Consider the following 17,275-nt stretch of genomic DNA (forward strand, 5'->3'; position numbering starts at 1 on the left):
ATTCTTATTATATGATTAACCACCTGCACTTCACTTAAAAAAAAAAAAAACCAAAAGAACTATATTGCCATTCTGAGGGAGAATACATCTGCTTCATGTTCTCTAAGCAGTAAATAGGAATGGAAAAGCCCTTAACTGCAGGTCACATTCCATTACACTGAGCTAAAAGGAGACTGATTTTTTTTTTTTTTTAAGTGGAGGAGGTACAAGAGAAGGGTTTTTCTGGAATTTGGTCTTTGACTATTACTTAGTAAGTGGACCATTACTTAAGTTTGGAGCTCCTTTAGTTGGAAAGGAATTTGACCTCAGTCTAGGATGATTTGTTTTGTGATTGATGTGAAGGAAGCACAGCACGTGTAACATTTACTGATGGCTTTAGAATGACATCATGAGAAATAGACCCTGCTCATGACTAGTTAATCCATATTGGTTTGAAACATAGATAGGTTATGATAAACTGGTCATCTGATTTGCTTTCTGAGAATAAACAGCATGGATAAGTAAATAAAAACTTATTGTGGGAGTCTGTTTTTTCCTTTTAGCTTGTTTTAAAAGGAAGAAAATTTCAATTTGAGAGTTTGTTACTGGGACACAAAAGAATTGGGATGAAAACAAAGTGGAACCCTTGAATATGTGTTTGTATAGCATGAAGTGCATTGTTGGCATTCACTGCAGGATAATTTTATCTTTGTTATGAATATTCTTAGGTCTTAAAACAGTAATGGTAGCTTTTATAGCATGCTTTTTAACATGTTGTGCTTCAGTTTCACATCATTACATTAGCCTTTGCTTGCTGCAGTTAAAGAATTTCTCTCTCCTGAAAAGAAAAACTCTTTGGTCTTTTGATCTATAGTGAATTTTTTTGTTTTTAATAATTTTGTTTCTTTATTTGTTTTGGCTTTGCTGGGTCTTTGTTTCTATACACTGGCGCTCTCTAGTTTTGGGGAGCAGGGGCTACTCTGGTTGCAGCACTCTGGCTTCTTGTTGTGGTGGCTTCTCTTGTTGCAGAGCACAGGCTCTAGGGTGCACAGTCTTCCGTAGTTGTGGTTCCTGGGCTCTAGAGTACAGGCCCAATAGTTGTGGCTCACAGGCTTAGCTGCTCCACGGCGTATGGGATCTTCTGGGACCAGGGATTGAACCTGCGTCTTCTGCACTGGCAGGAGGATTCTACCAGTGAACCACCAAAGAAGACCAATCTATAGTGAAGTTTTAATTTTTAATAGAATAATTTCATTTACTAAACATTCTGCAGAGATGGTAGGCAAGTTGCTTTTTTGCTAATTGCCCAAAGTGCTACTTATTGGTTGTGTTCCATTCAAAGAATTTCAGAGTTTAAAGGCTGGGCTATGAATTAGTTAATGGTAGAACAGTAGTATTTTCAAAAGATTTATTTCATGTGAATTATGTTTCTTAAAAGAAATAAGTAGCTTTAAGTGTTTAGATAATGTGGAATATCTACATGGTTTTAAACTTTGGTTTGAAATTTGTCTTTTGTACTTTGTGTATCTCACTGGAGTTTGTAGGGGCATGTAAGGTAAGTTGTGTTTGTTGTTTGGCTAGAGTGTTAGTGCCCTCAGAAGGAAAAGACTTGCTGAGTATTAGTCTGGTCATGAGGATGTTCTCTTTCTTGATGCTAAGCCTGAAATAGCTATTTCTGAATTTATAGTCTTGAGTAATCTTGAGTATCATTGTGATTCACTTCTTTAATTCTAGTCTTTACCTTAATTTGTCTTTTCTTTTCCTTTTTGAAAATTGTTAGGGAATTCTAATTAGAATGCTAGTTTTTCTCAAACTGTTGTTTTAAAACCAAGAATTATAAAATCTAAAACATTACACTTTTTTTTTTTTAGGACCTGCAGTTTTACCATTGCTGAAATTCAGGCCCTCTTGCCTGGACTAAGAAGCAATAGCTTCTGAACTGTTCTTTCTGCCCTTATTGTGTTGGTTTAAATGCTTTCTTCACACATCTGCCAGATGATTATGTCATTATTTTTCATAAAATCTTTTGTTCATCGTTGGTTGCCCATGGGATAAAATCTAAACTTGTTAGCCTAGCATTCATGGTCATTCATAATCTGTCCTTAATTTACCCTTCTAGCCTCAAATCCCACCACTTTCTATTCCCAGGCTGAGGATAGCACATACATTTCATCTCATGGACTTACTTCTTTTCATTGGTTTTGAGTTATCTGTTGAGTTTGAGTCTCCTGTGGGCTTAAACATGCTTTAATTGATCAGTGAGGTCTGCCATGGGCTGAAGGTAGAAGGGGAGTAGCTCATGTACCCAAAATTGTTACCCTACCCTCATCACATGGGCTTCCTCACACATGCCAGGTTTTTGTTTTTCCTTGGTTTTGCTCCTTCTGTCCTTGGCCTGCAGTATCCCTCTTTTCCTCCTGAAACTCACATCCTTTAAGACGGAGTTTATCTTCTCTGAAGAGTTTTCCATCTTCCCTGGCAGATTTACTAACACGTTCCTGAATGATACCAGAGCTTTTGTTCCTGTAGCTAGTAGAGTACGTGGCTGGTGGGATGAGGGTAGCGGGCAGAACTTGATTGAGTTTGAAATGGTCTGCTCTTCCCAACTAGATTGTCAAAGACCATATACATATTTATCTTTGTTTCCTCAGTCCTCAGTATAATGTCTGGCACAAAATGCGTGTTAAACGTGTGTTGGTTTGAATTGAATATAATTCTGTTGGCTAAAATAACTGCATTTTCTTTTGGTCCTTTAGAAAGAAAATGTTTAGTAAGTGTCAGAGACTTAAGAATTGAAGTTTATTATGCTTTTTAAATATATGATTCAATAAAGAAGAAATTTTAAAAGTAACATATTTTGAGTAAGGTCAAAGGAATTGTTTCTGACCAAAATTATGTCCTCTAATCTGACAGAATTAATTCTTTATTAAATCTGTTGAGAAGGATGACTAATTCTAAATGCCAACCAGTTGCAGAGATAGTCAGCATTGACAATATAGGAAAACCCCAAGCCTTTAGGATTACACTGAGGGCAGTATAATCCTTGGAGAGTAAAGGCTGTTCTGTGCAGAGTATTACTGGTATAATTGTATATTTTACCTTGCTTATACTTACATAGGATGGAAGTCATATTTTTCATTTTAGGGTGTGCATTTAGTTTACAAAGTCATTTCAAGCGCAGATGCATTTCCCAGTCATGAGTATGGAGAAAACTGGTAGTGTTAAATATCTTTTGTATATGGCTATTTTCGGGTTAAAACAAAGAAAATCAAACTACAGGGTAAGAGATGATGAATTGCTGTATATTGTAAACTCTGCATATTGCTCAAAGCTATAGTCCATCTAGTCTCTTGGCATGTTGCCAGCACATTTTAGTTCTCTTACTTCATATTCTTTGGAGGGGCTGTTATGTAGCCTGATACTACTACCACCAATTTCTAGTTTTGCTACTTAAGCTATTTGTGAGCTGACCTCACCATACTGCTTTGAGAACTATGATGAAAGTTACAACTGTGGAATGATGTGTCTGAATAGTTGGACGTGTTTGTCTTTTCATCTTTCTAGCATGCAAGGAAGGAATAGACACAGATCTCAAATAAATATTACATGAATGTTTCTTGTAGGGTTTTTTTTGTGTGTGTGAATAAAAACCAGGTTGTAATTATTTATGGTAGTTTTCTACCATTTTCCTTTGCATAGTAGAAATAATATTTTTCAAAGTTAGTATTACATTTGAAAGTGCACATAAATGACATTTAGTCATACTAATGTTTGAAAGGACCCTCATTAGAATAAAGGTCAAATTTATTTTTATTAACAATAGGTATGATCCAGACTCTGATTTGATATTAGGTCCATTATTCTAATATCCTTGTGCTTGAGCATTACATTAATAACATTTCTTTCCAAAAGAGATAAATTAAGCTTTATATTTCTTTAATGAGAGGAACTTGAGTAGATTAGCCTTTGAGAAGAATGATTAGTGCCTTTCTAAAACTTGAACCTAACTAAAAATAACTTTGTACCATATTTAAACTAATTTAGAGGTATGCCACCATTCTGTGGATATTTTTTACATTTAAGGAACTAAGAATGAACAATGGTATAAATCTACCAACTAGATAAGTGTCTAGCAATGCAGAAATTGCTGTTTGGGAGCGGTGTTGCTATTTCTACTTGTTGAAGTAATTTGATGGTTGATCTCTGGTGGTTGAAAAATCCAGAAGTATAAAACTTAAGATAAATGTGGCACAGGTAGAAAATGAAAACAGTAGGTATATTTCTGATGGGTAACAAAATTTAAACAAAAATCTAAATAATTGAACAGATTTTCAACTAATTATGTAGAAATCTGAACTGTGACAGTTTGGTTAAACTGCCCTTTGTTTAGAATGTTATGTTTTGTTTTGATTTTAATTGTTAGCTTGAATGTTGACTTGTAATTTGGATTGTAACGTTTAGAAAACTCAAGATGAAACATCTGCAGTTGCTCTCAGTTTAGATATATTAAATATTAGTCAAAAGGGATATAATCAGGTTGTCTTAAGTTTTGCAGCCATTTTACTTCGTGTTCATGTAGAGTTGATATTCCAGTCAATTTGAGGTAATTTTAAAGCTGAAGATAAGTTGCACATTATATTTTATTCCTAATACATTAGGAGACAAACCACAAATCTTGGTGTAATAGACATTGTTAAGTATTATTGATATTATAGTAATAATAGTTTATGTTATTGTTCTCTCTAGAACCAAGTTTAGATATTTTATGCTTACTGTTGGAGAGAAAAAATGCAGTCTACTTATAAGCCGCTTTATACTGTCTTTAAAGGTGTTAGTCTGTACTTTAGAGCAGAGAAAATGAAGCAAAGATAAAATAATTTTCAGAGGTAGGAAGAAATTGAATCATTTTTTAGATTTTATTTTGAAGGGAGAGGAGTTTTGATGTTGAGCTGCTTTTCCTAATAGAATATGAACCACCCTTCTTGTGTTTTTATACAGAGCTGTATAAAGTCATGGCTTTCATTGCTCAGTTCTAACGGTGAAAAAACAACTCTTCCTGTTGTGCAGGGGAAAATGACTTCAGTTTTGTTGATGTTGAGTATGTATATAACCCCAGCTGGGCATAGTCTCCTCTTCCACAGATGTGATACTCTAGGGAGAGGAGATTTCTGAGTCATAGTCTTAATTTCCTTAAGCTGTCAGTGATTTAAAAACTTGGTGTTGATTATAACTCTTCTGACTGCTGTGCAGAATGACATCACTGTTTTTATGCCAGGAGAAGTTAACAAACATTTGCGTAGGAATGACATAGCTATGTTTCTTCTGCAGAAAGAGTAGTTTTAATAATTCTTTCCCTTCTTCCCCTCCCATGTCCTCCAAGATCCAAACAATCTCACTGAAACACTGGAAATTAATTTCCAAAATGTTGTGTTAATTAGGAGCTTATTGTAAAAAAAAAAAAAAAGAAAGAGAGAGAGTTTGTATACTTACCTTGGGATGTACAAACATACTGAAATAAAAATTTTATTTAATGTGTCTTTGTTGTAGGGTTGGTTCATTTATGCTAGAACTTGTTGAGAAAAGGTAAATGTAATTGATTCATTTTGTTACTGTTACTTGGAGGAGTTTGCTTCTGCCATCTCCTGACATCAAAAAGCCTGCCTTTTTTTTTTTCCCCATCTGCTTTTGTTGCATGAAAGTAATTAATCAGCAACAGGAGAGGATAGTGGTACAGTGTATCCCAGTTGGTGATAAACAAGAAATTAATGTAGTTAACTGAGGGAAGGGTGAAAAAAATTACCTTGTTGTTCCTATGTAAATAAAAATAAAGCTAGCAGTAATCTTGAACTTTGTTACTTTGTCCTTGGGGATTTGGGTGCTATAACTGACTTAAATCAGGTTGAATTTCTCTGAAGTGAAAAACAATCAATTTTAAGCTGTACCAAGGATTTTCTGATTTTAGCTGCCACTTATCTCATAGTGGCAAATTTAGGAACAACTTGCTATCTAATCTGTTTGAGAGAAGACTGATATGGTCAGGTCAAGGAACATAATCTGCTTAATGAAACATCCAAAAAGGAACTTGGAAAAAAAAAAAAAAACTGGCTTAAAAGGTAAGAGCCAGTCCATATATTTGAAGACACCAGTAATGACTTATTGTCATTGGTGTTTTTTTGTTTTATTGTTATTGGTGTTTTTTAATTTATTAGTTTTATCAGGAATTGCTGTGGATTGCAAATGTCTTTTGCCCAGATAGAATAATTAGGATTGTGTTGTGTTGCATGTACCATTAGTGCCTGTGGTTTTGTGAAGAATGCATGCCCACTTTATTTTTAGAATTTAGGTTTGAATGGACATTATGGGAGAATGTTATCTCGTTGTTCTGACCAAAGACACTCATTACCAACTCTTGTTCTAAGATCAGTTACCTTGAAATGAACCAGATTACTTGGAAAACACTACCCTTTGGCTTTGAAGAGCACTTGAAATATTCTTACATCAAAATTTCACAGCAGCAGGAGCCCAGTATTGAAAAATGTATCTTTAAATAGGTAAGAGCATAACTGCCCTAAGCAAAGCCTTTTACATTGTTTGGCTCAGGGTAAAAAGATTTGGACCACAGGATGCATCCTATATGTGTGTAACTCTTGTGCTTGTACCAAATTGTATGTATGTTTCTCTGTGACTTTCTGCTTTTGCACCAATAGTCTTCTGTTTGTGTTATTCAGTACTCATTTTTTATTATCTGGTGATTCTAGTTTATCCAGTGTTATATTTTAACCTACGAGTGAAATAAAGATCACATCTTGGAAAAATTTATAGCATAGCTCGATGCTTATGTGTGGAAATGTTTAGGTGTTGATGAGGCCAGAGTAAAAGTGGTAAACATCAGAGGTGATTATTTACCAGAATGCTTAGAATACCAAGTAGTGACCAAAAATAAGTGTCATGTTTAAAATAGATTAACATACTACTGTTTCTAATTCTGGAGTAATACTTTGATTTAAAAATACACAGTGATTTTTAACTAGTACAGATTGAACCTATCAGTATGTGAGTTACTCATCTAGAACAAGGAATGTTTACATGAAATTGGGTTCCTGAAGGAACCGATTTTTTAAAATAATTCCAATGGATTCCCAATCCTCATATTATTTAACTTATCAGTAGCATTTAGTCCAGTTTATATTTCTTTCCTTTACGTGCTTTCTTCCCATGGCTTCTAGGATACTGCCTCTTAGTTTTCCATCAATTTCATTGGCCATTTCTTCTCAGGCTCCTTCACTGTTTCCTTTTCCTCCCAATTTCCAAATATTATTTGGGCTTATCTCAGCCTTTGGATTTTTTTTCTCTTTTCTTATATATAGTCAGTTTCTTAGTGATTTCATCCAGGCTTATCTCTTTAAATGCTTTTTTGTATTCTGACAACTTCCAGAATTTTATCTTCCCTTCCCTGAACTCCAGACTTGGATATATCTACCTGCTTCCTTTACACCTCTGTTTGATGGGCTAACAGGCATCTCAAAACTAACTGGACCAAAATAAAAATATTATTATTATTTTTTTAAATTTTGTGTATTTTTGGCTGCGCTGAGTCTTCATTGCTTTTCACGGGCTTTCTCTAGTTGTGGTGAACGGGGTGTGCACACCCTTTGTTTTGGTGTGCAGGCTTCTGATTGTGGTGGCTTCTCTTGTTGTAGAGCACAGACACTAGAGCACAGGCTCAGTAGTTGTGGCACATAGGCTCAGTTGCTCCATGGCATGTGGAATCTTCCTGCACCAGGGATTGAACCCTTGTCACCCGCTTTCGCAGGTGGATTTCTTTCCAGTGTGCCACCAGGGAAATCCAAAATGTTGTGGCAGTCTGAATAGGGTTGACGAGTTGGAAAAGAATTTCCAGACACAGAGTGTTTCAGAAAGGAGTGAATTTATTGAGAACAAAGAGCAGAGAGAGTGAGGGGCATTGCAAATGCCGACTTTCTGACAGACCAGGGAGAGCCAGCTGTGAGAACAACAGGCCGGCTCAGGGAGAGCTGTCGCTTTTCATGGTTTAAGTACCCAATTTTTATAGTCTCAGGACAAAGAAGAATCCTACTGGATGGATGGCATTAGGTAATTGGTTAGGGTGCTATAGAGTGAGTACTGGAGTGGGCATTTTTGCCTAATTTGGAGTCAGGAAGCTGGCTGGTAATGATCAGGGGGGCTTTTGGCAGGCAGTGGTTACAAAGAGGCTCAGTCAACTTCAGAGGTGACCTTGATTCTGGGCTCTGCCTCTATGGCCTTGGTACAAGGCCTTGCTACTGTGACCTTGGGATGGGACTCCACACAAAATTCTCATTATTTACAAATTAACCAGTTCCTTCTTCCTTCTCATTTCAGCAAATGCCTTTTCTTTCCTTTTAGTTCTTCTAAATCTTGGCTCATCCTTGACTCCTCTCTTTTAGTCTTAAGTTCAGTCCATTAGTAAAGACTGTCTAAATTTTGTCTAGAATCTGCACATTACTTGTTACCAAGTTGGGCTAAACTGTCATTGGATTGCAGTTTTCTCTTAAATGGGCTTCCTGCTTCCATCCTTACTACATTATAGCTTTTCTCAACTGTGTAGCCAGGGTGATTCATTTTTTTTTTTAATTAATTTTTAGGCTGTGCTGGGTCTTCATTGCTGCTTGCAGGCTTTCTCTAGTTGAGGCAAGCAGGGGCTACTCTCTAGTTGCAGACTGCAGGCTTCTCTTGTTGCAGAGCATGGGCTCCAGGGCACGGGGCTTCAGTAACTGGAGCACACAGACTCAGTAGTTGTGATGCACTGGGCTTAATTGCCCTCTGGAGTGTGAAGTCTTCCCCAACCAGGGATCGAACCCATGTCCCTTGCATTGGCAGCTTAAACACTGCACCATCAGGAAAGTCCGAGAGTGATTCTTTTAAAATAAAGATCTTGCTCTTTCCCTTGGGCACGCCACTAAAGATTCTGGTGTCACCATGGGCCGCCGCCCTGCCCGGTGTTACCGGTATTGTAAGAACAAGCCGTACCCAAAGTCCTGCTTCTGCCGAGGTGTCCCTGATGCTAAGATTCACATCTTCGACTTGGGGCATAAGAAGGCCAAAGTGGATGAGTTCCCACTCTGTGGCCACATGGTGTCAGATGAATATGAACAGCTCTCCTCTGAAGCCCTGGAGGCTGCCCGTATTTGTGCCAGCAAGTACATGGTGAAAAGCTGTGGCAAAGATGGTTTTCACATCCGAGTGCGGCTCCACCCCTTCCATATCATCCGCATCAACAAGATGTTGTCTTGCGCTGGAGCTGATAGACTCCAGACAGGTATGCGCGGTGCCTTTGGAAAGCCCCAGGGCACAGTGGCCAGGGTCCACATTGGCCAGGTCATAATGTCCATCCGCACCAAGCTGCAGAACAAGGAACATGTGATTGAAGCCCTCCGCCGGGCCAAGTTCAAGTTCCCTGGCCGCCAGAAGATCCACATCTCTAAGAAGTGGGGATTTACCAAATTCAATGCGGATGAATTTGAGAACATGGTGGCAGAAAAGCGACTCATCCCAGATGGCTGTGGGGTCAAATACATCCCTAATTGTGGTCCCCTGGACAAATGGCAGGCCCTGCACTCATGAGCATCAGCACTGTCCCCTCCTTAATCATGCTCACCAATAAATGCTATTTCCTGTCCAAAAAATAAATAAATAAATAAAATAAAATAAAGACCTTTCTTCCAAATGCCTGTATGGCTTATAACTTCCCTTCCTTCAGTCTGTACTAAGAAAGGCATTGAGACCTTTTGTGACTACCCTTTTAGTTATTTATCTAAATTAAATATCTAAACTAGTTATTTATATGTTAAAATTTTTTTAAATTGATAGTTAATTACAATGTTGTGTTATTTTCTGTGGTATAGCGAAGTAAATCAGTTATGCTGCTGCTGCTGCTGCTAAGTCACTTCAGTCGTGTCTGACTCTGCGAGACCCCATAGACGGCAGCTCACCAGGCTCCCCTGTCCCTAGGATTCTCCAGGCAAGAACACTGGAGTGGGTTGCCATTTCCTTCTCCAATGCATGAAGGTGAAAAGTGAAAGTGAAGTCGCTCAGTCGTGTCCAACTCTTAGCGACCCCATGGACTGCAGCCCACCAGGCTCCTCCGTCCATGGGATTTTCCAGGCAAGAGTACTGGAGTGGGGTGCCATTGCCTTCTCCGGAATCAGTTATACATATACGTATATCCATTCTTTATTGACCACCCAGTATAAAATTGGTATATGCATACTTCACCTCCCACCTACTTGCCTTGTGTACTCTTTTTTTTTTTTTTCCCTTGGCTTTATTTTTCTCCTGCCACTTTAAACCATGTGGCATACCATAGTACTAACTATTTTTCTTAAATCAACTTTATTGAGCTATAACTTACATATAGTAAAATGCATTCATTTTAAGAGTAGAGTTGGGTGAATTTTGACAAAGTGGTGGTTACACTCCAATCATGATATAGAACATTTTCATCTCTGTAAAATGTTCTTTCTTGCTTTAGCCAAGTCACTCCCCTAAATCCTGCCCTGGGCAACTGATAGTCAGATTTCTATCTCTGTAGATTAATTTTGCCTATTTTAGAACTTTATATAAGTAGAATCATTATAGTATATACTCCTTTTGTGGCTTCTTTGATTAAGCTTAATACTTCTGAGATCTGTCCATATTGTGCCTATTAGTCTTCCTCAGGGACTGTATTTTGGGCTTTAGTTCCGCTTTTTTAAAGTATTCTTGCCTCTGCCTTCCCTGCTGTGTTTGCCAGCTTCATCTTGAGATTGGTTGCAGGAATTCCAAGGATTTCATTCAGATGTGACAACATCAGAGTTAGAAAGTTACCATGTTTTTTGTGTCACTTTTTGTGAGCAAAGAAATCTTTCCTTGACGTCGTCAAAAGGACCATCTCTCACATTGCACAACAAGAGCTGAGCTACATGCTTGGCTTAAGTCTTGGGGGTTGGAACTGCCATGATTAGGTAAGACCAAGATTTACCGCAGGAGTCACTCAACAGTGCAGGGTACCCAGACAAAACTGGGGCTCTGTCAACAAAGAACAGATATTGGATAGCCAACCAGTAGCAACAGTTAGAACTGGACATGGAACAACAGACTGGTTCCAAATAGGAAAAGGAGTACGTCAAGGCTGTATATGGTCACCCTGCTTATTTAACTTATATGCAGAGTATATCATGAGAAACGCTGGACTGGAAGAAACAAAAGCTGGAATCAAGATTGCCGGGGGAAATATCAATCACCTCAGATATGCAGATGATACCACTCTTATGGCAGAAAGTGAAGAGGAACTAAAAGCCTCTTGATGAAAGTGAAACAGGAGAGTGAAAAAGTTGGCTTAAAGCTCAACATTCAGAAAATGAAGATCATGGCATCTGGTCCCATCACTTCATGGGAAATAGATGGGGAAACAGTGGAAACAGTGTCAGACTTTGTTTTTGTGGGCTCCAAAATCACTGCAGATGGTGACTGCAGCCATGAAATTAAAAGACGCTTACTCCTTGGAAGAAAAGTTATGACCAACCTAGATAGTATATTCAAAAGCAGAGACATTATTTTGCTGACTAAGGTCCGTCTAGTCAAGGCTATGGTTTTTCCTGTGGTCATGTATGGATGTGAGAGTTGGACTGTGAAGAAGGCTGAGCGCCGAAAAATTGATGCGTTTGAATTGTGGTGTTGGAGAAGACTCTTGAGGGTCCCTTGGACTGCAAGGAGATCCAACCAGTCCATTCTGAAGGAGATCAACCCTGGGATTTCTTTGGAAGGAATGATGCTGAAGCTGAAGCTCCAGTACTTTGGCCACCTCATGCAAAGAGTTGACTCATTGGAAAAGACTGATGCTGGGAGGGATTGGGGGCAGGAGGAGAAGGGGACGACCGAGGATGAGATGGCTGGATGGCATCACGGACTGGATGGACGTGAGTCTGAGTGAACTCCGGGGGATGGTGATGGACAGGGAGGCCTGGCGTGCTGCATTCATGGGGTCGCAAAGAGTCAGACACGACTGAGCGACTGAACTGAACCAGTAGCATCTGCTAAAATCATCAACAATAATCATTGCAGTGTCCAACAGTTCAGGGCTAGCTACATGAGAATTATGTAAAATATTTAAGAAGAATTAGGGAGTTTAGGGAATATAGGTAGGAAATTCTTGAAGTAATTCAGGAGTATAGTAATAAGGGCATAATTAAGGTGGCAGAAGTGGGATGGAGAGGAAGAGGGTGAAAGAAGGTGATGAGCCTTGGAGATAAATTGGGGATATGGGGACACAGAGAATAGCTGTAGGTTTGGGACTTAGGTAAGTGGGCAAGTGGTGACATTATTGATAGAGACTGCATTTGAAATGGGGAAACCTGATTGTAGGCAGTGTTGGCCTGGGTAGGTAAAATGAGTTTAATTTGGGACGTGTTGAATTTGAGGAAATGTGGAAAATATAAGTGGAAGTGACCATTAGATGATAGTGCAGGTGATAGGGATTTGCACTATTTTGAGATTCATTAGCCAAGTTTGTGGTGGTGGTGGTGGTTTAGTCAAAGCCATGACCAACTCTTGTGACCACATGAACTGTAGCCTACCAGGCTCCTCTGTGCATGGGATTTCTCAGGCAAAAGTATTGATGTGGATTGCCATTTCCTTCTCCAGGGAATCTTCCTGACCCCGAGATTAAACCTGCGTCTACTGCATTGCAGGTGGATTCTTTACTGCTGAGACAGCCAAGTTTAAGCCTTGAAAATAAAAGAGTTCTCAGAGGGACTTTGGGTACAAATAGCTTAGCCCAGAATTTGCATAATACTTTTAATATGGGCCCTGGAAGAGAAAAGGAAGGAGGGACTTATGAATATAGTAGTTGGTAAGGGGAGCATGGATAGTACAGTACTAAGATGCAGCGTTATCACTCAGTTTATATTAATTTTTGATAATATTCTGTAGGTTTGTATCAGGGGATCTCCTGTATGCTTTTAATATGTCCTCAACCTGCTTTAATTAATAGACACTTATTTTTTAGAGCATAACTTTTAGTTTAAAAGAAAACTGAACAGAAAGTATCAAGAGCTCTCACATTCTTCCTCCCCAGTCTCCTCCTTTTATATCTTGAATTTGTGTAGTGTATTTGTTTCAGTTGAAGGAATATTGATACGTTATGATAAGATCCAGTGGGCTTCCCTGGTGGCTTAGTCAGGAGGTGTGTGTAGTATTTTAGTTCCCCAGCCAGGGATTGAACCCGTATCCTCTGCATTGAAAGTGGTGAGTAGCCACTGGACTGCCAGGGAAATTCCAGCTCACTTCTTCTTTTTTTTTTTTTTAATTATTTATTTATTTTTGGCTGTGCTGAGTCTTTGTTGCTGTGCAGACTTTCTCCAGTTGCAGTGAGCAGAGACGATGCTCCAGGTGCAGTTGCTGGCTTCTCATTGTGGCTTTTCTTGTGTGGAGCATGGGCTTTAGAGCCTAAGGGCTTCAGTAGTTGCGGCCCTCGGGCTCTAGAGCACAGACTCAGTAGTTGTGGTGCCCAGGCTTAGTTGTTCTGTCGTATATGGAATCTTCCTGGAATCAGGGATCCGACCCATGTCTGCTGCATTGGCAGGCAGATTCTTTTTCACTGAGCCAGCAGGGAAGCCTTCATTTCTTTTTTAATTTCCTTTTTTTCTCACAGTGTTTTCATCTGTCAGTTCTGTTGTTATATCTTTGAGTGTACTTATTTGTTTATTTAAAACATTTTATTGGAGTAGAGTTGATTTATAAGGTTGTGTTAGTTTGGGGTCTACAGTAAAGTCATTCAGTTATATTCATTATTTTTCAGATTCTTTTCTCATATTGGTTATCACAGAATATTGAGTAGTTAGTTCTAAGGTATACAGTAGGTTCTTGTTGATTATGTGTCTTATAAATAATACTGCATGTATGTTAATCTCAAGCTCCTAATTATCCCTCCCCACCACATTTCCCTTTGGGTAACCATATTTGTAAAATGTTTGTATATCTGGATATCTGTTTAATCAGATATCTGTAAGTCTGTTTCTGTTTTGTAATTAAGTTCATTTCTATCACTTTTTAAAAATGACATTCCACATATGAATGATATCATTTGATATTTGTCTTTGACTTACTTCCATTAGTATGATAATCTCTAGTTCCATTCATGTTGCTGCAGATGGCATTATTTCGTTCCTTTTTATGTCTGAGTAATATTCCTGTGTGTGTGTGTACACCATATTTCTTTATCCATTCTTCTGTTGATGAACATTTAGGTTGCTTGCGTGTCTTATAATTGCAAATAGTACTGCAGGGAACACTGGAGTGCATGTACGTTTTCACACCATGGTTTCCGCCATATATATTCTGAGCATATTTTCGTGTGCTTCTTGTTTATGCTCTGTGTTTCCTTTGGAGAATTGTCTGTTTTAGATCTTATGTCCAGTTTTTGATTGATTTTTGATATTGAGCTGCCAGAGCTTTTTGTATATTTTGGAGATTAATCCATCAATGGTTGCATCATTGGAAATATTTTCTCCCATTCTATGGACTGTCTTTTCATTTTGCTTATGGTTTCCTTTGCTGTGCAGAGCTTTTGAGTTTATTACGTCCCATTTGTTTTTGCTTTTATTTTCATCACTCTAGGAAGTGAATCAAAGAAGATATCGCTGCGATTTATATCATAGAGTATTCTGCCTATGTTTTACTCTTAAGAGTTTTATAGCGTGTGGCCTAACAGTTTTGAGTTTATTTTTGTGTATGGTGTTAAAAATAGTTCTATTTCATTCTTTTACATGTAGCTGTCCAGTTTTCCTAGCACCACTTATTGAAGAGATACTCTTTTCTCCATTGTATATTTTTATCTCCTTTGTAATAGATTAATTGACCATAAGTGCTTGGATTTATTTCTGGGTTTTTTGTCTTGTTCAGTTAATCTGTATTTCTGTTTTTGTGCCTGTACCATACTGTTTTTTTTAAATTTATTTTTAATTGGAGGATAATTGCTTTACAATGTTATGTTGGTTTCTGCCGTACATCAGCATGAATCAGCCCTAGGTATACATATGTCCCCTCCCTCTTGAACCTCCCTCCCGTCTCCCACCCCATCCCACCCTCTAGCTTGTCATAGAGCACCCAGTTGAGCTCCCTGCATCATACAGCAAATTCCCACGGGCTATTTTACCTATGGTAATGCATATGTGCCACTGTTTTGATGACTATAGCTTTGTGGTATACTCTGCAGCTAGTGAGCCTGATTCCTCTCGCTCTGTTTTTCTTTCTCAAGATTGCTTTGGCTATTCAGGGTCTTTTGTGTTTCAATAGAAATTAAATTTTTTGATCTAGTTCTATGAAAAATGCCACTGGTAATTTGACAGGGATTGCATTGAATCTATAGATTGCTTTGGGTAGTATATTTGTTTTAATAATATTGATTATCCAATCCAAGAACATGGTATATCTTTCCATCTGTTCTGTCATCTTCAGTTTCTTTCATCAGTGTCATAGTTTTTACAGTACAGGCCTTTTGCCTTCTTAGGTAGGTTTATTCCTAGGTATTTTACTTTTTCTTCTTTAAAAAATTGGTTTTTAATTGAAGGATAATTGCTTTACAGAATTTTGTTGTTTTCTGCCAGATATCAGCATGAATCAGCCATAGGTATACATATGTCCCCTCCCTCTTGAAATTACCTCCCATCTCCTTCCCAGTCCCACCCCTCTAGGTTGTTACAGAACCCCTGTTTGAGTTCCCTGAATCATACAGCAAATTCTCATTGGCTGTCTGTTTTGCATGTGGTAATATAAGTTCGCATGTGGTAGTTACTCTCTCCATACATCTCACCTTCTTTCTCTTCCCTGTGTCCATAAGTCTGTTTTCTATGTGTTTCTCCATTGTGTGTGTGCTTAGTCTCTCAGTCGTGTCTGACTCTTTGAGATACCATGGACCACAGCCCACCAGGTGCCTCTGTCCATGGGGATTCTCCAGGCAAGAATACTGGAGTGGATTGTCATTCCCTCCTCCAGGGGAATCTTCCCAACAAAGGGATCAAACCCAGGTATCCTGCATTGCAGATGAATTCTTTACTGTCTGAGCCACCAGGGAAGCACAAGAATGCTGGAGTGGGTAGCCTATCCCTTCTCCAGGGGAACTTCCGACCTAGGAATCGAACTGGGGTCTCCTGCTTTGCAAGCAGATTCTTTACCAGCTAAGCTACCAGGGAAGGCTGTTTCACCACTGCTGCCCTGCAAATAATTTTATCAGTACCATCTTTCTAGATTCCATACATACATGTTAGTTTATGATATTTCTCTTTCTGACTTCACTCTGTATAATAGGCTCTAGGTTCATCTACCTCTCTACAATTGACTCAAATGCATTCTTTTTTATGACTGAATAAGACTATTTTTTGGGCTCCAAAATCACTGCAGATCATTGCAGCCATGAAATTAAAAGACGCTTACTCCTTGGAAGGAAAGTTATGACCAACCTAGATAGCATATTGAAAAGCAGAGATATTACTTTGCCAACAAAGGTCCATCTAGTCAAGGCTATAGTTTTTCCAGTGGTCATGTATGGATGTGAGAGTTGGACTGTGAAGAAAGCTGAGCACTGAAGAATTGATGCTTTTGAACTGTGGTGTTGGAGAAGACTCTTGAGAGTCCCTTGGACTGCAAGGAGATCCAACCAGTCCATCCTAAAGGAGATCAGTCTTGGGTGTTCATTGAAAGGACTGATGCTGAAGCTGAAACTCCAGTACTTTGGCCACCTCATGCGAAGAGTTGACTCATTGGAAAAGACCCTGATGCTGGGAGGGATTGGGGGCAGGAGGAGAAAGGGATGACAGAGGATGAGATGGCTGGATGGCATCACCGACTCAATGGACATGAGTTTAAGTGCACTCTGGGAGTTGGTGATGGACAGGGAGGCCTGGCGTGCTGCGATTCATGGGGTCGCAAAGAGTCGGACATGACTGAGCGACTGAACTGAACTGAATATTCCATTGTATATATGTATGACAGCTTCTTTATCCATTCACCTGTTAGTGGACATCTAGGTTGCTTCCATGTTCTGGCTATTGTAAATAGTGTTGCAGTGAACATTGGGGTACTGTGTCTTTTTTCAGTTTTGGTCTTCTCAGGGTATATGCATAGTAGTAGGATTGCTGGGTCGTGTGGTAGTTTTATTCCTAGTTTTTTAAGGAATCTCCATAGTGGCTGTTTATATTCCCACCAGTAGTACAAGAGGGTACCCTTTTCCATACCCTCTTCAGCATTTATTGTTTGTAGACTT

General features: G+C 38.8%; 2 protein-coding genes across 2 annotated transcripts in view; both read left to right on the forward strand.

Annotated features, from left to right (window-relative positions):
* Positions 1 to 17,275, forward strand: part of PFDN1 (prefoldin subunit 1) — a 73,112-nt gene that overhangs the window by 3,335 nt on the left and 52,502 nt on the right. The gene's annotated exons all lie outside the window — the stretch shown is intronic.
* Positions 8,920 to 9,662, forward strand: LOC120863573 (60S ribosomal protein L10-like). Its single transcript, XM_040239918.1, has one exon. It carries the CDS (start codon positions 8,956 to 8,958, stop codon positions 9,598 to 9,600), a length of 645 nt encoding a protein of 214 aa, XP_040095852.1. The 5' UTR covers positions 8,920 to 8,955; the 3' UTR covers positions 9,601 to 9,662.

The sequence above is a fragment of the Oryx dammah genome, unplaced genomic scaffold (assembly GCF_014754425.2).
Source record: "Oryx dammah isolate SB20612 unplaced genomic scaffold, SCBI_Odam_1.1 HiC_scaffold_5, whole genome shotgun sequence".
Classification (NCBI taxonomy): Eukaryota; Metazoa; Chordata; class Mammalia; order Artiodactyla; family Bovidae; genus Oryx; species Oryx dammah.

Excerpts from the sequence above, each read along its gene's own strand:
- LOC120863573 (XM_040239918.1), top strand. The coding sequence starts at position 8,956 with ATGGGCCGCCGCCCTGCCCGGTGTTACCGGTATTGTAAGAACAAGCCG.